General features: G+C 46.6%; 1 protein-coding gene across 2 annotated transcripts in view; it reads left to right on the top strand.

The window, feature by feature from the left end:
- Nucleotides 1-10,663: 10,663 nt before the first annotated feature.
- The window catches only part of LAMA1 (laminin subunit alpha 1), a 163,423-nt gene continuing 149,983 nt past the window's right edge, over nt 10,664-24,103 (top strand). For both annotated transcript variants that reach the window (XM_075920947.1, XM_075920946.1), the window contains exon 1: nt 10,664-10,853. In XM_075920947.1, the coding sequence (XP_075777062.1) occupies nt 10,778-10,853 (76 nt within the window). In that variant the 5' untranslated portion in view covers nt 10,664-10,777. The remainder of the gene's footprint in view (nt 10,854-24,103) is intronic.

Genomic DNA, 24,103 nt, shown 5'->3' with positions numbered 1-24,103 from the left:
AGTAGTTGCTTTGTGTGGCTGCTGTCTGAGGCTATCTGAGGCTCATGCTTAAAGGAACTCCCCTGGACAGCCGGTTCTCAGCTTTCCCGCTTGCTTGCCTAGGGACAGCAAAGCATTTTCCTCTCTGCGTGCTTTGGTCGCTCTCATTTGGGACACCACAGCACTTGGCACCATGCAGCAATTGCTGGAGCCTGCCTGGCACCATCTGCTGCAGGCTGGCCCTCCCCCTGTCCTCTCTGGGGGCCGTGGAGGAGCAGCAGCAGCACCCAGACACCAGTGTGCCCTGCCGCATCTGGACACCAGCAGCGACTAGTGGCACCACATCGTCCTGGAGCGCTGGAGAGACCAACAGAGGACCCAGAACTTCACAATGAAGAAGGACACCTTCCTCGAGCTCTGCGAGTGGCTCGACCCTGCTCTGCAGTGACAGGACACATGCATGAGGCCCGACATTCCCCTCCACAAGTGTGTGGCCATCGCCCTACGGAAGCTCTTCACGCCGGATAGCTACCAATCCTTGAGGAACCAGTTCGGCGTGGGGAGATCTACTGCTGGAGCAGTGCTCATGCAGGTACGGCACTCACCGGCCACTGGGCCAGGAGGGGGGGGCTGCAAGGAGGAGATGGGCTGCCCCAGGGAAAACGCAGGGGAGGTGGTGTAAGTGCCCTCCTTGGAGGGTTCGGTCTGTCCCAGCCATGCTACAGACTACCTGCGGTGGCCAGCATTGCAGCGGGGGTTGCTCCTGGGAGTGGGGTATGGGGCAGTGGTGGGGAACGAACACTCTCAGCCACCCAGGCACCCAAGTGACTCTCGGTTTTGTGTGTCTCTCTGCAGGTGGTGAAGGACATCAACAGGGTGCTGCTCTGCAGAGTCATCTGCCTCACTGACCTGGATGCGGTCATCGAGGGATTCGACGTCCTGGGCTTCCCCAACTGCAAGGGGGCAATCGACGGGATGCACATCCCTATCCGTGTCACCACTTCTTGGTGATCCTGCAGGCTTTGTCTGATCACCAGGGCCAGTTCATGGACATCAGTGTGGGCTGGTCCGGCAAGGCACACTACACGCGGATGTACCGCAACTCCTCCGTGTGCCAGAGGCTGCATGTTGGGACTTTCTTCCCCGACCGTCACTTCAGGGTTGGGAACATGGACATGCCAGTGTGCCTGGTGGGGGATGCAGCCTACCCCCTACAGCCCTGGCTGATGAAGCCCTACACAGGACATCTGAACCCCTCCTGGCAGGCCTTCAATGCTAGGCTCAGCAGGGCCCGCATTGTGGTCGAGGGTGCCTTTGGCTGGCTGAAGGCCCGGTTTAGATGCCTCTTCACCCACCTCGACCTCTCCGAGCATAATATTCTGCACGTGGTGGCAGCGGGTTGTGTGCTCCACAATTTATGTGAGAGAAAAGGGGAGGCTTTCCTGCCAACCTGGATGGCAGAGACTGACTACCTGGCTGGCCAGTACACACAGCCCTGCACAGCTGCCATCTGGGAGGCACATCGGGGGGGGGCTGTCCGCATCTGGGAAGCCCTGTGGGAAAGCTTCCACGTGGAGGAGGAGTGAAATCTCCCTGGTGTGCCCCACTGGTGCCTTACATTCCACTCCCACCTCCTTCTCCTTTCCCCTCCCTAACCCCCCTTCCTCATATACAATAAAAACACCTGTGTTGCCACAAAAAACTCTCTTTATTTAACATAACTGGGGTGGGAGGAGAGGGGAAGTGAGGATGGAAGAGGGGAGGGGTAAACCTGGGAGGAGGGAGATGGAAGGGGGAGGCAAGGGGAGGAAGGGGTAGGGGAAGCTTAGGGTTGGGGGGGGGGGGGTCTTGCCGGTCCTCCTGTCTCCCAGCACTGGCCTCGGCGCTCCCAGGGGGGAGTGGGTATGTAGGGTGGGGCAAGAGGGATGGGGACAGGGGCAGAAGAAGCGGGAGGGGGAGCAAGGGTGAGAGAAGGAGCGATAGCTGAGGCGGCCGCAGAGGCTGGAGCAGCAGGAGGCAGCAAGCGTTCCAGCAGGGTCTGCAGGTGCTCGCGGTGGGCTCAGCCCTGGTCACGCAGCTCCTGAAAGCTCTCCCACCGCAGCTGCAGGTCTTCTTGCACCCAGTGCTCCTGGCTGTAGACCTGCCTTCCCACTAACCCCAGGTGCTACCGCTGGTGGTACTCCTGGTTCCGGGTGCGCCTGCTGGCCCGGGTGCGGGAGGATGTTCCAGGCAAGGTGGTGCGCCCTGCACTCGCAGGTACTGCGGCTGTGTTGAAACAAGAGAAGTGGTCAGTTCTCCCTGGGGACACAGTGGGTGAAGCCCAGCCCCCCTCTGCAAGGCAAGGATGGCAGGTCTCCGCACCATCACGTCCTGCTATCCCCAGGAGTGTGAGCTGGCCTAGGACTGCACCCCAACCCCTGTGCTGTCTATAGTGTGGTGGGGGGGGGGGGGAAAGAGGGGAGATGTGCTCTGCCTCTGTGCAGAGGGGGCATCTGGAGGGAGGGCATTGTGCAGTGTCTCTCTCCGGGGTCAGGAGCCTGTCATGTGCCTTCACACGTAGATGCATGCGGAGAACAGGCCAGGGCCCCTGCATGGCACTCAGTTGAGGCCACATGTCCCAGCTGGCATGGCAGATGCATAGGTTGCCGCCTGCTCCGTGGTCGGCAAGGCCCACGCACATGGTCCCTGGGCTCCCTCTCCTCCCCCCATGCCCTGCATAAGGGGACTGTGATGGCACTCACATGTGGAGGCCTCCCCAGCCTCGGATAAGACCACTGACTGGCTCTCTGGGACAGCTCGGGGGTCCTGGGTGCAGGGCATGCTCCCTGCAGGCTCCTGCAGCTCCTGGCCATCGTCCTCCTCAACTTCCTCCTCTTCCCCTGTGTTGGGGCAGGGCTCTCTGCCCCAGGGTTGATGAGCACCAGGGGGGCACGGACCATCTGACCCCCCAGGATGTGGTCCAGGGCCTCATAGTGTGGGCAGATGTCCAGGTCAGCCCCTGGTTGGGAGCCCCTGGCATAGGCCTGCTGCAGCTCCTTTATTTTCATCCGCACCTCCTCCTGGATGCGCATGTGGCCTCTGATGGCCAGGCTGGCAGCCATGTGGCTGTAGACGGCCTCATTCCTGTGCCTAGTGCGGAGATTGTGGGCAATGGAGGTCTTCCCACAAACCTCAATGAGGTCCACGATTTCCGCACTAGACCAGGCAGGCGCCCACCTTTTGCGGCCCCTGGCAGGCTACTGGGAGCTGCCAGCCTGGTCCTGCGGAGCAGTGGAGGGCTGGGTGGCAGCGGATTACTGGCTCATGCTGTGCCAGGTGCATGGTCTGCTGGCTGTGTGCTGGCAGGCTTGCAACTGGCACAGGCACTGTGGCCAGGGTCTGCCCCATTAAGGGCTCCGGGGCTGGGGGGAGCAGAAGAGTTTTCCTGGTTGTGCCCAGAGTGGCCACCAGGGCTCCCTGGGAAGGGTTGGAGGCCCCCTATTTCACAGCACTTAATTTGAAATAGCTATTTCAAATTTGGCGTTATTCCTCATAGAATGAGGTTTACGAAATTAGAAATAAGTGCTCCGCTATTTCGAATTAATTTCGAAATAGCGGTTTGCATGTATAGACGCTATTAAAGTTAATTCGAAATAATGGCTGTTATTTCGAATTAACTTTGCTTTGTAGACATACCCAGAAAGAGCACTCTTCCTCTGACTTCCCTTACTCCTTGTAAAATGAGGGTTATAGGAGTAGCAGTAAGAAGTCTCCAGCTCAACATTATTTTGACATTATGTCGAAATAACTGCTTATAGTGTAGACTGGGAGGCTATCAACTGCTGGCAATTCAGCTGCTCCTCCCCATGCTCTTCCCCAGAACCTTAGAACTCCCCCCCCCCACTCCCCGGAGCCTGCTGCTTGTTGTGTAGGGTGGGGGAGACAGAGGCAGGGAGGTGCTGATGTAACTCTATCCCCCTCTCTTGTATCCCATCTTCACAGAGTTAGGAGGGTGGGGCCACAGCGAAGGGACAGGACTGGGATATTAGGATTTGAGGTAGATCCTGGACTGAATTAAATTCAAAAAGAGATCTTGTGCTTAAAAATGTTGGAGACCACTGGTGTAGATGCAGACTGACATTATTCCGAAATAACACTGCTGTGTAGATGTACAAAAATTGCCTAATAAAGTATGCTGAGGAAATAGTGGAACTGAATGTGCACATAGTACTCTCAGATACACAAAGGAAAATAACTGGAAAAAAAACCAGAGAAAATAATTTTTGTAACTACAGTAAGAATAGAATTTTTCTGGCGCAAGTGTGATTTTCAAAGTTCATTTAACTGAATTTTCCATATTCGTGATTTAAGCTATTTCAGGTGCATCATGATGGAAGGAAAAGTGCCCAAGGGAAATACACTGTGGTTTTTTGAGGGAGAAGAATTTTAATTGCTGCCTAGAGGATGGTACCTATGGCTCCTCCACACCTAAAGGCCAGGGATTTTGTCACAGCAAATCAGAAGTGTACAGCCAGGAACTTTACCTAAGATTAAGGTTACAGGAATTTCTACATTGTAAACAAACAGCTGAAGTGCCTTTAGAGATAACTCACAAGCACCTGAAAATGTTTTCACTTGTCTAACCACAGACATCTCCTGATGGAATCACTGATAAATTCCCTCAAACTGATTCCATTGTTTATCTTTCATTCCAGGAAAAGCCTCTAATTAACAACCTGGTTTACATGGAAACACTATCTTCATGAATAAGCAAATCCATTTTATCAACCCATCCATCAAATGTATAATATTTGCTTTGACAACATTGTAAAGACAAGGATGTCCTTTCTTGTAAGACAATTCAGGACTTAAGCAATTACAACTTCTCAAATTAATTTTCTCTCTGTCTTATGACATTAGAAATTTGGGTATTCAAATCATTTTATAAATTAACTTCTATTGGTTTTGAGCAGTATTATTTTATGTTTAATATTTAGGATATGTTAGTGCTCAAAGTCCTAAATCATGATCTGAGCCCATTGTGCTTTGGCACTGTATAAACATGTACAAAGGTCCAGTCTTTGCCCCCAAAATGTTTATTTCCAGGGTTTTTTTCAGTCTCTTATGTGGTGCTCCTACCATTAAACATCTTACCAGCATGACTACATTCCGTCCATCTCATAAGACTGGTTTGTCAGGAAGTAAGCACTTTCTGATTCTTCATCTATGATAGCTAATTGGGCAGATCCTCAGTTGATGCACATTAGCAATGAAACTACACTTGTTTACTAGTGGAGAATCAGACTCAAAATTATACCTATTTTAAAGCTGGTAAAGTACCATAACTAAAGTAAATATTACATTGACAAAAATTTGTTTAGATTTAGGGTCATTCCAATTAAGCGACTAATCAGTATTTGATAAACATAGCGACTAATCAGTATTTGATAAACATAGCAATCAACAGTGGCCAAAAAATTATATAGAACATGTTATGTTTTTAATCTAAGCAAAGCTAAATGTTCAAGGGAAATTTGACCTGGATCAGTCTACTATGGAGATGACTGTATCAGACACTGAAAACACCAATATACTCATGCAGACCACACTCTTCAGTTGCAAGGTTTTTACACAGCTGCTTTAATTAAAAATGAGTAACAGGTCTGAGGGTTTTGTTGTGAGCTGTGCCTCATATGCAGTATCTAGCTTCCTTTGGAATGTTGTGATGCCCATTAAATTAAGAAAGAAAGAAAAAAAACCAGACACATTTGTTACATCAGCGTAAGAGATCAATCTTCATCTGCTGGAACTTTGAGGATTTTGTAAATACATTTTACACGTACTTTAAGGATTGTGACCTGGTGGGACTTTATGTTGCACATATTATGCTCCTCTTTCCTTTACCAACATTTTGTCCTTTGTTCTTAGCCCCCAACTGGTACTTATGGCCCTGCACAGTGAGTTCTTTAGCCTGACTTCTATGATTTTAAGACATATGACACTTTTCTTCTGGAAATCTGTTGACTTTTCTTTCTATGGATGTTTTGCTTTCCTCCTTCATGACTGCAGTGAAATGTAAGAAGTTCCTGGAGTTAGCAAATGACTAATCTACTGAAAGGGACAAATGTTGTACATGATTTGTTCCTAGGCTTAAATGCCCTTGATAAAATTTTGTAGCGGATATAGGAATTTTGTTTTTTTCTCTTATTCTGTCCTTGACCTGATTTTTTCTTATTTGTCTGTTTTGAATTTAAACATTACTGTGTTTAATCTTGAGTACATTACATTGTGTGATAAGGAATAGCTTCATTTTATTCATATGCTGCTTATTTATGTTTTTTTAATCTTTGTCTATACTAGTACAGATACATTTAATCCTTTTATAACTCCTGGGCTGGACCTTGTTTATGGCCATATGATAAAGTACTTTGGGAAGAAGACTAAAGCCAGCTTGTTGGACATTATAAACAAATTGTGGTAAAAAGAAAAGTTACCTAATTTGTGGAATTTAGCAGTTATTGTTCTTCTTCTACTGGCAGTGATCTCTCTTCACTGGGCTGCTATACATCTATCTTTAACCCGTCACCATTGAACATTGAAAATGAACAGAACCGTGCAATTAAAGCTGCTATGGTGGCTTTAAAAAACAAATATGGTAAAAGGAAACCTGCCCAAATGGCATACAGGCCCTTGCACTTAATTATGGCCCTACTGTTGGCCTTCTGTCAGCCTATTGATGGATTCCAATAAAAAGAAAGTTTTTTTGAAACTCAATGCAGTATTTCATAGAGTTTGGCATGATAAGCTCTTAGTTAAACTATATGATCAAATGTATCTTTGGATAAGAGATTTCCTAGAGTGTGATGTTCACCATCTTAAGAATCATAGAAATGAACACTTAGTTTGGTATGAAAATTGACTTCATTCTCTACCTAAATATATAACTGTTCAGGATCTGTTCAGAAACTGGAAAACAAGATCAAGGCTGTCATAATCACCTTGGCTATGTCTACACACAAGCAGTTATTTCTACGTAATAGTGAAATAATGTTGAGCTGGAGGACTGCTTACTCTGACTCCTGTAACCCTCATTGTACGAGGAATAAGGGAAGTTGGGGGAAGAGTACTCTATTCCAAAAGTTGAAATAAGCTATTTTGACCTAAGATATGCAATTAGCGTAGCTCAAGTTGCATAGCTTAATTTGAGTTTAGCCCTCCTGTGTAGACGTGCCCCTTGTTTGAAAGGTGTGTAAAGGCTACTGAACAAATAGAAGCATTTGATAATGTTAGGAAGATAAAGTGAATGAACAAGTTTCCATGCCCAGTAAATTCTTCTCATGAGCCTATTTGCTTTAGTAAATATTTTTTACCTTTGGAATCATGTTCAAAGGAACACACAGACTTGGCCAACTAAAGGAAAATGATAGAAACAGTATAAGTCACAAGGCAAACTCATTAAATATGTACACTGATGGTTCATCAGACATGTCTTTCAAGAATGGTGGTGTCTTTACCCAGCGGCTTAATGGAGAGAATGCAAGAAAGAAGCACTAGTTCAGCATCTATCAGTTCAGTCTATACGATTGAACTGAAAGCAATTCTCACTGCAGAAATAAATACATAGAACAGAAATAATGGTGGATGTTGTGATACATCATTGTGATAGCAGATGGCAAAAATTAGAAGATTGGAAACTCAAATTGGAATGACAATGTCAATGATACTGTCACCCTACCAAGGAAAATATTAGCTGACATCCATTATTGTGAAACTGTGGACAGAGTACTCTAAAAGAATAAAAATCAACAGAGATGGGACCAAGATATGTCACTCTGCAAGATGTGTCAGGAGCATGTTTTAATACCTGCCCCTACATGATGTGCATATGACTCAGATGCCTTATTATACTTAGTAATCCACTCTGGGTATCAGAGGGGTAGCCATGTTAGTCTATATCTGCAAAAACAACAAGGAGTCCTGTGGTACCTTAAGGGCTAACAGATTTTTTAAGCATAACATTACATGAACAAAGACCCACTTCATCAAATGAATTACATCCTGGGTTGTCAGTGACAATACATAATTTGTAACAGAGGCAATATTTGCTATGTCAAATATATTCATACCCCTCACAACCTCACCTTAACTGTGTACTAATGGACAGATCCTGTTCTATGCATGCTGAGCAGGTATTTTAGGTCTAGACTGCACTCTAAAATCAAAATAAGAAACGCAATCTGTGCAAATTGCATATCTTATTTTGATTTTATTTCAAAATAGACTATTTTGAAATTTGGCGCACCTATACGGCACCAAATTTTGAAATAAAGCAGTATTTTGAGACATCCTTTTTTCCTCATGGACCGAGGTTTACAGGGATGCTGAAATAGCACATCTGTTATTTAGAAAATTATTTCAAAATAGTGGACGCATTTCTTGGATGTAGGGTAGCTATTTTGGGATATCTCTGGTATCCTGAAATAGCCTTGCAGTTTAGACATACCCTTAGTTATAAATGAAATTTCAACTCAGCCACTGTTCACTTAGTATGTTCAGGAAAAATGCTAAAGAATCTCTCCTTATCTACCATCTATTTGAGAAATGCAATTTTCAGTCTTTAAAATGAATTTTCACTACAATACCCAGGGGGTATGTCTAGACTGCATCCCTCTGTCGGCAGAGGGATGCAGATTAGGCAGGTCGACACTGCAAATTAGGCAGGGATTTAAATATCCTGTGCCTAATTTGCATAAAAATGGCCACCTCATTTTGCTGACTCAGCACTTTGTCAGTAAAAAGTGGCAACTGTCGAGAAAAAAGCCTTTTTTTGACAGATCCTGTAAACCTCCTTGCAGGAGGCATAAGGGATCTATTGAAAAAAGGCTTTCTTTCTCGACAGATCCCCTCTAGACTGCCACTTTTTGCTGACAAAGTGCTGAGCCAGCAAAATGTGGTGGCCATTTTTATGCAAATTAGGAACAGGATATTTAAATCCCTGCCTCATTTGCAATGTCGACCTGCCTAACCTGCATCCTTATGCTGACAGAGGGATGAAGTTTAGACATACCCATAGAGTCTTTTTCTCAGAGATTTTCTCCCTGACATTCTCAAGTTTTTATAGCTTATCATTGCAACTCAAGAGCTGTTAAATAAAAGCTCACAAAACAGCCTTCTAATATGCAAAATATATATGCATTCAGAGGCATCCAGTGGCTATAGGCGACTCGGCCGCTGCCTAGGGCGCCACTGCCCGGGCACCCAATGATGACGTCACGGGGGTGCCCGGGACGCCTGACGATGACGTCAGTCCATTGACGGCCCTGCAGGCAGGGGTGCCAATCGTGCGTTTTGCCTGAGGCGCCAGCTTCCACAGCCTGCCTTGGGCTGCTCCAGTATGCATGCAAAAACTTTCAGTTTTAAAAAATGGCTGAATACCTCCACCTGGGCACAGACTATGACAGAAAAATGACAACATAAAACTACAACTTTTCATATATTTGTGGATGACTGAATGACAGGGTTTTAAAATGGAACCGCTCTAGTAACATTAACTGCAAACTGTTACCATGCTCTCCAGTTCCAATAAACACTACAGATATGGTTTAAATGTCTCAGATTAAGATAATCAGAAAATATTTATAAACAGTGTAAAACCAGCAAAAGAAAGGTGTAGAGAAAAACTTTCTAAATATTGTTTTGTCTAACAAGTTTCTTTGATCAACATATAAATGTTAGACATTATTATTAGTAATGATGATAATAAAGGCATCTTCTTTATATTTTGTTAATGTTGTTTAAAGAGTTTATTTAAATGTCCCATTGTTAATGACCTACTGTGTCTTAATGCTCAATTGAGTATTTCTGTAGTTAAATCCTAACTACTGATTTGACATCTCAGTATGGAAAACCACATCTTGTAAAAAATTAGGTCGTAAAAAGAAAACAAGTCACAGTACTGAGAGTAGCTGCACTGTAAAAGAATCAAAGGATTTTTTTTATGGAAAAGACCACTTCCTTTGAATGCAGGATAAATCTCCATAGTGTTCTTCATTGCATTGCCCAGGCTATTCTAAAATGTGGAAAACAACGGGGTTTCCACCGTTTCCTGTTCCCTAGATTTCATTGCTAGCAAGTCTTCTCTGATATCCTTTAATTATCTTTAATTTTATTCCTCTACTCCTAGTTACACACTTACTACATAGGGTCTACCAGCAGTCACTTGCTGAATACATGTGTTAAATGATATTTATTTAATTTAAAAGAGGATGCTGAAGTTAAATGGCTCACGGCCACGTTTCCTTGCTGCTCCACTATTTCCACCACAGGGGAGCTCGGAATCCTCTTCGCACATGGAACTTACACCCCCAGCCCTAACTCAGCGTCTCTTGCTACCACAGCTACTGGTGGAGCAAACCAAAGAGAGGGGGTTCCAGGCTCAGTGTGGTGTCTGTGAAGTATTCAGAAGCCACACTGGATCTGAGAAGCCCTCCCAAGTGGCCTCTGAGTTTGGAGCAAGGGGCAAGCCCATTGCACAGACCCCCAAACTGGCACGCTGGTCCCCAGGAAGGCCAGTGCTCTGCAAGAGTCTCCCCCCCTCGAAGGAGAGGTTTGTGCCACACCCTGTCTGGCTATGGCAGGCTCCCTGGCTGCTGTGCAGAGTGCAGGAGAGATAAGAAGGGGTGAGGGGAGGGGTGGGTTTCCCTGGAGGGGGAGGGCAAAGCGCACTAGAAGAAGTTGCTCTCCGGAACAAACCACGTGCAGCGTCTTCCCCAGCCACCTGAGCTATCGCTGTCGCTGTCGCTGCCTGGGCCGGGAGGAGATGTCCGGCTGCTGCCCCTGCCGATGGCTGCTGCTGGCGTCTGTGCTCTGGGGGGCCGGGGAATGCCAGCTGCGAGGTGAGAGTCCCGCGCTCCCCTGCCCGGGAGACGAGCGCGCGCGCAGCGACTTTAGCGCTGGCTTTGGAGGGGCCGCCACGCTGCCCCGCTGGCTTTCCGGGCCGGCTTTGGGACCTGGGGGCGGGGGAGCAAGGAAACGAGCTGGGAATTGCGGCTCCCCAGGGAGCTTGGCCTCTGGGGACGGAGCGATGAGGCTCCCCGCGAAGGTTTAGCGCTCGCTCAGCTGCGGGCTGAAGCGCCTGCCCCTGGCTCGTAGACTGCCTCGGACTCGCCTTTCGGAGCCCACGCGCTGCTGTAGCCCCAGACAGCCCCACAGGAGTGATCTGGGGAGCGTGGTTCAGTATCTCGTGTTTTCTCCCGTATCCCGCGGTCTCTCTAGCCCCCATTCCCGTGAGCTTTGCCCGCTTCTCCCTTTTGTCCCATTGCCCCATCTCGCCCTCTGCAAATCACAACCCCTTCCCCGCCGCCCTCGGTGGCTCTTTCATCTCCTCCTCTGCTGGCCCGGGGGTGGGTCTGCCCGGCTTCGCGGCTGCCGAGGCGAAGGGGCCGCCCCCTGGTTTTGCAGGGGCTGAAACACCAAGGGCCCTTTTGAAGTGCGGAGCGAGCCGAGGGCACGATCCCTCCTGCGCGCTTCTGCTGGAGAACCGGCTCGGCTGCCCCCCGCCCGAGCACGGACTTGCGGGCGGCTCTGGGAATGAATGGGGAGCCCGCTTTGCATTGTCTCCTAGCCGAGGCAGCCAGGCAGAAACAAGCTCTTCTCCCTGCCCCCCCGCTCGCCTCTCCGGGCTGCGGCTGAGTCAGCCCCTTAGGGCTGCTTGGGGCTCCGGGAGCCATCGTGAGCCTGCTTAGCTCTTAACCCTTCCTTCCCCTCCTTGCTGGGGCTGCATTTTCACCTCCCTCCTGCTCCGCCGGCTGGAAAGGGGACGGACTGGGCAGCCCGCTCTGCGCTGCTCGTGAACCAGTGGGGATCCCCTGGAAAGTCAGAGGCTGGGCTAGAGTCGTGGGAAAGCATTTAGATGTACTAGGGTGGGTTTAGGATCAGTAATTTATCACATTGATAAGGAGCCTGCCTACCACTGTGGCGTCTGGAAAACAAACTAGACACCGTTTCGATGAGTCCACAAATACTTACGTGCCACTGCTGTTGCCTGGAGGGGGCAGAGATTAACCCGAGGGCTTTACTCTGTCGGGGCCTGGATTCCGTATCATTTTAGGCTTTAATATTTGCCGCTCCTATAATTTTCCTCTCCCCTTGAACATCGCTTCAGCGGATGTTTGACAAATAAGACGCGGTCCTTGCCTCCAAAGTACTCTTAGTTGGAGAAAGAGGCTCTGGCACAAACATTTTCTCAATTCCCCTGGTGTAAATCAGAAGTAACAAACTCCACCGGATATAAGTGGAATCAAGCACAGAAGGGGAGGTCATTTTAGCTGGCAGTGAAATAAACCAGTGTTGGTCAATTTCAAAACATGTCTTTTGCGAGGATTTTTTTAAAGCATTTTAATACTGAATTAACTCTGCTCAGATTTGTAGTAAGTTTGATTGCTTGTGGCATGTCCTCCTGTTTCTTTTGAAGTATTGGGTGGCCAGTCATTCTGGGAAGTTGGAGACACTATTAGTGTTTGGAAACACTGCCTTTATGAGGGATACATGCTGCTTTAGGTTAATATAATAAGACTGTGCACATTTGGAGATCAATCCAGTCCCCAGTTCCAGTTTGCATCTCTTTATTGGACGCTGGGAACCTTAATAGGAGAAAACTTGTCTGGAATAGTTTCTGCATATGTCCCCTCATTGAGAACAGAACTGCACTGGTTTTGCTGACAGGGGTCCCATAAACTCATGGTGGAAAGGGCTGCTGTTTCCCTAGTGACTAACTTAAATGCTTTGGTAGTCTATGGAAGGAGGGTTTATTTGCATAAACTAGACAATTGCTACATACAAAAATGAGTGAAGTCTTTCACACATGTAATTTGTAATGGGCTGTTGGAGTCAGCTGTTAGAAGTCTTTGTTTTTCTAATAGCTTTCTCATACTTTTCCTTTAGGACTAAGCACACCATTGAAGATTTTTTTCCCCTTTAGAAAGCTAGAGAGAAAGTCGCAGAGGTTCTACTATTTCTTGAGTTCTTAGGACTGTTTAATGGTATTAGTTATAGACCAAATACTCTCATCTGGGGCTTGAGCCAGCTCCTGGTGAAGTGAGCAGCAAAACTCTTGATTGATTTTAGTGCTTCAGGGGGTAGCCGAGTTAGTCTGTTACAGAAAAAACAACAACAAATGGTCTGGTAGCACTTTATAGACTAACAAAACATGCAGATGGTATCCATGAGCTAACCGAGCGGGGTGGGAGACAGAGAGCATCAGTAAGTATCTGAAGATTGGGTAATCTTCAGATACTTACTGATGCTGTCTCCCACCCCCTCTCTTTTTCTTTCCTCCCCCCTTCCTTTCCCCTCTCCTATTTATTTTGGGTGTACACATCCTAAACTCATAACTCCGGTCATCTGAAAAAGTGGGCTATGCCCACGAAAGCTCATGATACCATCTACACATGTTTTGTTAGTCTATAAAGTGCTACCACACCATTTGTTGATTTTAAGTGGTCAGGATTAGGACTCTGCTGAAGAAATTAAGTAGAAATGCTGAATACATGTACAACTTAATTTTCCTAAATGAAACCAGCAAGCTGAGGGATGGCATTCAAGACAGATATTTGTAGTCTTCTAGAATATCTTCAATATTTCACATTGAAATACAGGTTGGAATTCTCTGGTCTGGCATCCTGGGGATTGACCTGAGCTGTCCTGGACCAGACAGTCTGCTGGACCAGGGAAGGTCAGTGCTCCCCTGCTGGCTGCCCTGCTCTGGGCTCCTCTCCTTGGGGCTTCATGCCCTGCCTCTGGCATCACTAACACTGGCCTGGCACAGCTCCCACCTTGCTGCCTGCCCGTTGCCCCAGGTCTTGGTCACTGTGGGCTCTGCTGCTGAAGGGTGTTCCCCGAAGCTCCCAGATGGGGCCACTCAGCACCACTGGCCCGGCTGCCACCAGGGGTTCCCCAGTCGGGGTATCTTGTTGCCCCACTCCGCTGCTAGGGCTGGCTCTGCTGCTGCTGGGGATTCCAGCCGCCCGCCTCCATCAGCTCTGCTTCAGCCAGAAGGTTCCCTGGCAGAGGCTGCCCAGTCACCCTTGTCCCGCTGCCCTTGGATTCCTGGCTGGCGCCGCCTGGCACCTCTTCTGTAGCCAGGGGTTCCCCACCTGGGGCTGGGACTTCCTGGGGCTGGCCCTGCTAACACTGTGGGTGCTGGGGGTTCCCTGGCTGGGGCGGGAGCTCTCTGACTGCCCCCTGGACCCGCTAATGGCGTGGTTTCCGGGCCAGGGCCTGGGCTCTCCAGATGCTGCCTGGCCCAGCCATATCTGCCCAGTGCCTGCCTTGCTCCTGACTCCTCCGGGGCTCTTTGGTCCAGCAACACCGCCAGAGAGTCCCAGATTTGGGAGGTTCAACCTGTAATGCAAATGTGTTTATCACTATGATTGTACTTTCAAAACTTTCATTTCCCGAGTAAGGCATGTGGGATTGGGCCCAAATATTCACTGTAAAATTTGGACTCCATATATATGTGAGGGCTTAGAGGAAATGGTGAACAATCTATTTAAAACAAACATACCAATATAAGGCAAATATCTATAGCTATGTTATGAATATTTAGATAGAATATTTAAGTGCATATTCATCAGGAAATTTAAATGCCAAAGTTTTTTCAGTATTCATTTAAAATATATAAACATGTAATTTTAACAGTGTAAACAGTAATCAAAATACTGCACTTTTACAATATAGACAAATTAATGTGAGTGTTGGAACCCTAACTTTAACACAAAGGTAAAATTGCAAAAATGCTGTAAATTAATGCAACATGAAATGTATCTTGACTTCGTATGAAAGATTACACATGGCATCAAATGTAATTGTAGCTAGCCCTCATCTTGTCAGTTTTCTTAGTGGTTACAGAAATCTTTTCTTTCATTTGGTTGTTTCTTTTTCAAAGACTGGGTTAGAAAATCATTCTTCTCATTAGCTTACACGTTGACATGAATGATCCCATGGAAGTGGTGAATATCAGAACCTGTGTGGTGGATAACAGTCTAACAAAAGTTAGCATTCCACTATTTATCTCATGATACTAATCCAAAAATGATATGAGGAGTGTGATGGAAATACAAGTGACTTTATTACTTTTGGAGGAAGTAAAAACAGCTAAAATTAAGACTATACTTTTTATATTTCAAGGTAATCTTAAAATCTTATTTGCTGCACAGCTGGAAAGGTTTGAATGAGTAGACCACAGCTAGTGCTGAGAGCACAAAACAAAAATGATCATAGAATGCCCATGAAAATACCATTGATAACATTATCTCTTCAGCATTTCCTGCTTTTCAGTACATGTCTGCATATTTCCTGCTAGCAAATCAGGAAACTATAGAATACAATAGTTGTGCTGGTTTGTCAGAAGATGCTAGAATCTCCTGTGTGGAAAAGCAACACAGCATGGTAAAGACAATTCTGTGGTATAGTCTTTCAATTAGTAATATAAACACTGTAGAACAGTATTAATTTGAATGATTAATGCATGTGTTTTTTCAGTATAAAATTTATATTTTACATACACATTCAATTTATTAGGTATGTTGATAGCATATCTATCCTATTTTTTTTTCTTGGTTATGGAATGTCAGGTATTGATTACAGAGCAAGGTGTGTGAAGTAATCTCTCTCTATATAAACATTTTTTTCTGCAGAATGACAGAGTGATGTCATCATGTCATCTGCATTGCCTCCCCGCCACCTCAGCCTCAGCAGAGTCAGAAGGGGAAGTGGCGTCCATGGCTCAGGGCAGGATGGGAACTCTTAACCACTGGGGCTGGGGTGATTCCCCCCCTCCCCCAGGAGCGAGGCCAGGACTGGGCATGGGCACAATGTGGGGGGAGGCTCCTAGGGGCTCCTGTGGGTGAGGGTCCTGGTCCAGCTTGATCGTTCTTCTGGCCCCTCCCAGGGAGCACCCCGGGCACCCCAATGGTCCTTGACCCCCCCCTGCAGGAAGGTCAGTGGACAGTGGCAGCTCCTCGCTGTGCTCTGGGTCCCAGGTGGAAAACGGCTCTAGCTCCCCACTCAGCTGCCTGCTGCCAGGCTCTGGCTCCCGCAGCCTGGCAGCCTCCTGCACCAGCTTCTGTGTCCCACCAGTGGCCAGCGGTACCGTGGTGGGGGACGGCCAGCACTCAGTGTGCTCTGCTGTTCCCGCATCCCCATTGCTTCCCATCCAGCTGCTTGCAGCCCTGCTTCTGCTTCTAGGTCAGGGGCCCTGCTGCTCTATGACACAGCAGGGAACTGCTGCCACTGCCTTCCTCGGGCCAGGCCACCGGCCTGGGATAGGTAGTAGTGGCGGTTCCCCACTGGGTCATGGACTAGTGGGGCCCTGACTCATAAGCAGAAGTAGGATTAGAGGTGGCTGGATGGGAGGCGGCGAGGTTTTTGGGAGGGGGAGCAGCATAACATCATCACGGCTTTGCTGGCACTTCAACCTTGGGCGGGGGGAGAGGGGGAGGATGAGGCTGGAGCACCAGCATGGCCTCCATGCTGTGGGAAGAGTGGGGGTTGGGAATGAGCTGGAGTTGGTGAGTGAGGGGGCTAGGGGTCTCGGTGGAGGCAGTGAGTGAACGGGATGGGGTGGGGAGTCTTGTCAGAGTGGTGAGTGAAGGGGGTGGAGGTGTGGGGTCTCAACTGTGATGTTGTGCCCCCATATTTTTATGGAAATATGTTTTTGAATATGAAAATGAATAACTCAGATATGCTTTATGCAAAATGGGGCATGTAACCTATCATTGAGGAGCTAGTAAATCCTTGAATGTGTATATTCTATTTGGGTATGTCTACACTACCCCGCTAGTTCGAACTAGCGGGGGTAATGTAGTCATCCGCACTTGCAAATGAAGCCCGGGATTTGAATTTCCCAGGCTTCATTTGCATGAAGCTGGCCGGCGCCATTTTTAAATGCCGGCTAGTTCGGACTCCGTGCCGCACGGCTACACGTGGCACGGACTAGTTAGTTCGGATTAGGCTTCATGCAAATGGCGCCGGCCGGCTTCATGCAAATGAAGCCCGGGAAATTCAAATCCCGGGCTTCATTTGCAAGTGCGGATGACTACATTACCCCCGCTAGTTCGAACTAGCGGGGTAGTGTAGACATACCCTCAGTGTGCAAGCATCATTTCTGTATTTGAAGTTAGAAATATGAAGTATAAACCTGTTTACTTATCTAGGTGTGCTAGTGAAAGTACTTAAGGAACATAATGGTCCAGTGCTCAAGACGATATGTGAATAGTTTTGTGCTTCAGGTAAACCTGAACTATCCTTGGTCTTATCAAGACATGTGGCCAGATTACCTGATGCCGGAACCTATTTTAAATGTGGTACTTTTCTAGGGAGTGTAAAAAGGTTCCCACCTTAGGCGAAATTTATTTATAGGCAGGAACTAGACAATAGAGTAGTTGGCAGTTGCGAGACACCAAGACACCCCTGGCTTGCTACCAGTATGACTGCTGGAAACAATTAAGATTGACCGGGTAAAGGAGGCTGCTTAATTCGTGAATGAGATGTTTAAAACTACTGTTAGGGTAAGAAATTTCATGCAACTTGTAAGGATGTAAAATCTTGGTTAATCAGTTAACTGGTTAAATGCTAATGTTTAACCGGTTAACCAACTAAGCGGGATCTGGGTTCAGGATGGCTTCAGCCCAGCTGGAGCCAACCCCCAGTCCGTGGGGCTCCGGACTAGCTGCCAGCCCCAGACAGAGATTGCTTTGGATGCTGGAACAGCCCCTGCCTGTTGGGTGCCTGGGCTCCCCATGGACCGTGCCTACTCCAGATACTGGAGCAGCCCTGCCTGTGGGATGCCAGGGCCCACTGTGGACAGAGGCTGCTCTGGACAAGAGCAGCCTCCGTCCGTGGCAGGCCCCGTGTGGGACTGGAGCAGCCCCCTGCCTGCAGAAGGCATGGAGTTGCTCCAGCTCCCACTGGTTACCAGTTAATTGGAACTGGTAAGCATCACCCTAAATGAGTGATGCTTACTGGTTAACCAGTTAACTTTTTACATTCCTACTGACTAGTTTCTTAGAGTGTTAAGCTAAGATGGTATATTTTGTTTTATTTTGCTTAGTAACCCTGACAGGTCTGTTATCACCTGCAAGTTGCAACCACTTAAATTCTACTTTTTAGACTTAATAAAAGTAATTTTGATTATTAATGAACCTGGATGGGAGAGGCATAATTATGCATATCTCTTTTTCATTGATAAAAAGGGTGTGTGTGTGAACTTTATGAGCTCCGTGTAAAACTTTTATGCAGAATAAGAAGAATTTGTCTGGGGCTCTGGTCTCATTGGGACTGTTCACCAGGGAAACTGGGCTGCACTCTGTTCGTGTTGCTCTGCTGTGGGCTCTGTAATCCCAATTCTGTACTTTTGCTGGGGGAGACCAGAGCTTCAGGCTCAGCATGGCAGGGTGGCAGGGCATGCCAGAGAGCAGGTAGGTGGGCTCAGTGGTACGATCTGCCCAGCAGGTGACAATCCTCTCTGTGATGAACCTGTCACCCATACAGACATTAATCAGGTAATTAATGGACCTCATTCTTGTTATTGAATTGGATTTCCCGCTACTTGTCTATCTGTTGAAGTGTTGCTTCTGTAGATTCAATACCCTATCTCTCAATAAAGTGTTTTGAGGGACTCTATTGATGATTTCCAAGTTTAGATAATGCTATTGGACTTCTGCTCCAAAAAAATTGTAATCAAAGTAACAATGAAATCCACACATTTTAGTTGAAATGAGTGTTAGTGTAGATTGATTTACAAGGGTAATGTGGTTGGTAATAGCCACACCAATTCATACAGATGGTCCTATGGATAGATGCCACTGATAGATGCACTTGTATAATAAAGAATATAAGCAGGTAGCAGTGGTGACTTTCAAAGTGATTACATTGTAGTTTGCAGCTTTATTTTGATGCCTGTCAATGGACTTTAAGATGTGCTGGGAAAATATGTACCTAAATATTGCATGGTGTGGAATGTATTGCATAAGAATTTAGGAATTTCTATACTGGATCAAGGTAGTAATCCTTCTAGTTTAATATTTTGTTTCCAGCAGTGATAAGTACCAGATGTTTCACAAGCAGGTATAAGAAATTTTGTCTTATGTGATGATGGGCTCCCAGGGGAAGTTTCTTCCTGAATGCCAGTAGCTGGCTTATGTTCCCCAAGAGGAGAAATTTTCTTTCTTCCAATCCTTTTTATTTGTAATGTTTATTATTATAACTCTAGATATGCTTTTATCCATATAAATATAATAAACAGTTTAAAATCCTGCTAAGATAAAGATAAAAGAAGCTGTAAATCCCTTGACATTTGGAAAAGAAACCGAGTGCTATGTTTCAATCTATATAGGCATCTCAGGAAGGCAGTAGTGCAAGCAAACTGAAACTAAGAATAGTGAAAAGATGAACTAAAAAGGTGCGAGAAGTCATGAACAGAATGAGTTAATAGATGCCCTATGATAAAACTGAAAACCTACATATCTTCGTATAACAAATAGCAGTTGGGCAAATGCGTCTGATGCACAACAGTCTACAATGCTCAGTGCCCTCATTACCACTGGTCTGGGAGTCTCAAGTACAAACGGTGCTCTACAGGTTGGATCTTTCCTATCTGGTACCCTTGGGACCTGACCAGTCCTGGCTGAAAGATTTTGTCAGACAAGAGAGGTCATTTCTGGCTTCTCTGCCCTTAGCCCTGGTCTGACTCACTGGCCTCCCAGATGGTTCCCCACCTGCCACAGGACTCCCTGCCCTACCGACCCCACCGGGCAGCCACTGCTGCTGTGCTCCTGGCCCCTCCGGGCAGCCACACACTGGGGCTCCTGGCTCCAGGGGATAGCTGCTGCCATGGTGACTCCTGGCCCGACCAGGCAGGCACCTGCTGGGTCTCACAGCCCCACTGGGAAGCCCTGCTGCTGCACACTGGGTGGCCCTTCTGGCAGCTTGTTGTGGGCAGTCCGCTGCCCTCCTGTCCCTGCAGGACTCCCTGCTGCTGGCCTTCCACTGGACTCCATGGTCTGGATGTTGGCAGACCAGGGAGTCCTGGTTTAGTTTCAACTTGTGTCACTTCATGTGTGTGCACCTGTGACAATGTGGGCCACAATAACAATCCCAAGTTCTGGTGTTGAGGGCTCCGTGCTTTCTTTGAGGCCTGGTGAGGCTTTTTAGTCATGCATACTACACAAGTCCCATTTTAATTGTCGGGTTATCCCGAAAGAAGGACAGAAGACATTTGACAAGTGTTTAATCAGTCTGCAACTTTTTTACTAAATGTCTGGGACTACCCAGCAGATAACAGTGTACAGAGCAGGTAATCTCATGTGTTCCCATAATTCCGGGGGGAAGGGGAGGGAGGAGGAGCTTTTACCAGCTCCCCATCTTTTCCATCCAGGTCCCTCTACAAATCCATTGATGGGACCTTACTTTACCCATGGTGGGAGGGCTTCCATCATCTCCTGCACTTTTTCCATCCAGATCCTTCCAACAAATCTCCACCTCTCCTACACAGGAAGGTTAAGGTGAGCTATGAGAATGTGGGAGGAGGAGGATGGCTCCCTGTGGTACCAATCATAGGAGTCCCCAACTGCTCCCTGTTCATTCCTTTGATGAAAACCTCTTTTAAAGGCCTTTTTCAAGCCATATATCCCATCACTGAGTACTTTTCTTACGAAGTACCTGCACTGGACATCCACCCTACACTTACATAATGAGTTGTGACATATGGACTACCACCCATCATGCCATGTATGTACAGATCCCATTGTGGGGAAGGCAAAGCCCCGCCCCCTACTGCACCCAAGCCAGTATGGTAGTAAGGGAATAACTCCTTCCAGCCCCCCTAAAAGAGGGGCGGCTAGCATAATGTCAACAACAGGTCTCGTCCAAACCTGGTATTTTACTGCCTAAAAGAGAGGGAGGGTAGGTCCTGTTTCAGCCTTGGTCCAGTACAAAGGAAAGTTGGAGGCACTGAGCTGCCCCTTTTTAAACCCTGCATTCCCAGGGCATGAGTCAATTACCTTTGCTGTTCCTTTTTCCTTTCCTGTTTTCCTTTTTCCCTCCCCACCCCAGCCATAAAGCACTTTTTCCTGCAGGGCAGTCTTTTGCCTACTTATCAGGTGGGCTGATGTAGTGCTCCTTCGCTGTATATCCTTTAGGAATGTTGCTCCCGTGCAATAAAAATATATGGCCCTTAGACTGATATTAAGCAGCAGCACAATACTTTGGGAAATTTTTGTCACTTAGATATTTAATTTAGAGGAAAGAATCAGGAGATACTTCAGCTATCCACAGTGACTGACGAACAAGATACATTCCTGGATGAGAAGCTTTCTAAAATAGAACATTACATGCCAGCCCTAATTCTAGTATCTCTACATGTCAAATTTTGCTCCAATTTTTTTTTAAATTTCCTTCTGTTTTATTTGAAAAGAAAATGAAAGCTAAAGAGCAACATGGGCCTTTGGTTCTGCCCATAGAGTACAAAGGTACGTGAAGGAGAAAAATGTGGCAAATGCATTCTAAGAAGGCTGAAGATTAAGATGAAAAGCCACTTGTCTGCCATAAATATTTTTTCCCATGCCCTTCAGGCTAAAAAGTATATCTCCTGAAAATTATCAGCCTATCTTGATTAGTTGTTGGTATTTACTGCACTTTCACACAATGAAGGACAGAGCCTGTCTCCTTTTCCTATGACTTTGTTTAAAAGGGGCTAAATGACTGAGGCATTCCATGCTGGGAAGCCGTTCCCTATGGAACAAAGAACTATAGTATCTATGTTAGAGAGAAACTCTGGAAGGTGAGATTGCTTAAGTTCTTTGACTAATAGAAACCAGTAGCACACTTGCGTGCATGAAAACTCTCAAATTATGTGTGTTTGAGGACCAGTTAGTGATTACCTTACAAACATCTTCCTTTAATATTTTAGGGGTCAGTGATTCTCTACTTTGTGAGCTGGCTTGGAATGCTAATATATGCAGCTACCATAGACTGCACTGAATTTTGGCCTTCTATTTTCCTGCTTTTTTCAGTGGGACTGTTTATGGGGTACTAGTTCATATGATAAGGGACAGTCAGATCTGTCAGAATGTAGAATGAACAGTAATTACTTCTACTGTTTCTTTTTAATTAAAGGTTTTATTTGTATGCTTTTACAATAATGTTGCTCTGTTGAGAAAAAATTACGGCATATCTCCTTAAATCATGATGATACATTATTGTCAGGTGTTAAAAATAAGTATATATGTAAAATTGTACAGGAAAACCAATAGATTTATTTTATAATTACACTGATGATTACATTAACATTTTACAGGAAAACTAAAAGCCAGGGAGGAGCATAGCTATATTGATATATAATGCCATAAAAATACAAGCCTTCATCCCCCACCCCTTTGCAAATGGGTAGATGAAGAAATGTTGGGGCCAATCCCTCTATTTTTTTCCTACAAGGAGCTTCCCCCCCATGTGTAATTTTTTTCCTGATTGCCCCTGACAAGACAATGTGGGTGGGTCTCTCTGAGTTGTTTTCATCACAGGAGAAGATGATCTGGTTTTTATAGTATTTGCTGTAAAACCCTGCTGATTTAATCCCTGCTTCATTCACTGAGACTTTTCCATAAGTGCATGCACACTGACTGTTCTTCTGTCCTTACCCACTTTCATGCCTGGAAACCTTCCAAGAATGACAAAAGTCAGTAGGACACCTATTGAGTGGAGAGGAAAGAAGCATGCCACAGAATAGATATTTCCACTCCCCTTCTATATTTTTCCCAACAGCCATGTTTCATATTGATTCTGTTACTTTCTTCTTCTGCAAGTGGTGGGTAGAACCGAGCCTTTAGTTTCTGCAGGGGTTTATCCACGTATGTGGTTTTTCAATGGTTTATAAAAGACCCTACTTAAGGACATTCCCTGAGCAATTTCTTTTAAATTCAATTAAAACTTTTTTGTTTTAAGATTGTTTTACAAATATAAGATGCATCATTTTTTGAGCTTTTTCATTGTTCTGTGCCATCCAGCCCTCCTTTTGATTTCTATATGAGAAGTTACCATCTTTAAGCAGCTGTCTTCCTGAAATGAAGACTTTATTTTCTGCTTAGTTCTTTCTTCGTTTTTTTGAACCATCTACTCGCTGTAGGTATGTCTACACTACAAAGTTAATTCGAAATAACAGCCGTTATTTCGAATTAACTTTAATAGCGTCTATACATACAAACCGCTATTTCGAATTTAATTTGAAAAAGCAGAGCCCTTAATTCGAATTTGGTAAACCTCATAGCTATTTTGAATTTAGTGCTGTGTAGACACTTAATTAGATATAGGGGGCTTCCAGGCCTTCCCAGGGAGCCCTGGTGGCCACTCTGGCCATAATCAGGAAAACTTACTTTCCTCTCTCCTAGCCCTGGAACCATTAAAGGGGTAGACCCTGGCCACAGTACCTGTGCCAGCTCCAAGCCTGCCACCCCAGAGCCAGCAGTGACCATCAGGGCCCCTGACCCAGTGGCCCCAAAACATGAGCCAGCAAGCCACTGGCAGCCAGCTCTCCATCGCTCCCCAGGAGCAGTATGCCAACCCCCAGGAGCCTGACAGGGGCTGGAGAAGGCGGGTGCCTTCCTGGTCCAGGGTGGAGATTATGGACCTTATTCAGGTTTGGGGGGGATGCCCCCAACATCCATGATCTCCACACTAGATGGAGGAACGAGGCCGTCTACGGCAGGATAGCTGCCAGCCTGGTCATCAAAGGTCACATGCGAACCCAGGAGCAGGTTTGCGTGAAACTCAAGTTGGTCTGGCGAGACCCCCAACCCTGAGCCCTGAGCTTCCGCTCCCTCTTCTTCCCCTTGCTTCCCCCTTCCAGCTTTCTCCTCCCGGGTTTCCCCCTCCTCTCTCCCACCTTCTCTTCCCCTCTTCCACCTCCTTTTCCCAGTCTCCCCATAGGTTCATCCCTCTCCCCCAGTTTTGTTCAATAAACCCAGTTTCTATTTTTGAACATACGTGTCTTTTGTTTGACATCAGGAAGGGGGGCTAGGGAGGGGTAAGTGGAAGGACGTGAGGGAGAAATGGGGCACGAGCCCCCGGTGGGGAGGACCGGGGTGGCTCTGAG

This window comes from Pelodiscus sinensis, chromosome 2, assembly GCF_049634645.1.
Source record: "Pelodiscus sinensis isolate JC-2024 chromosome 2, ASM4963464v1, whole genome shotgun sequence".
NCBI lineage: Eukaryota > Metazoa > Chordata > Testudines > Trionychidae > Pelodiscus > Pelodiscus sinensis.
The sequence above is the reverse complement of the archived record's forward strand: the minus strand, read 5'-3'. Positions and strand labels throughout refer to the sequence as shown.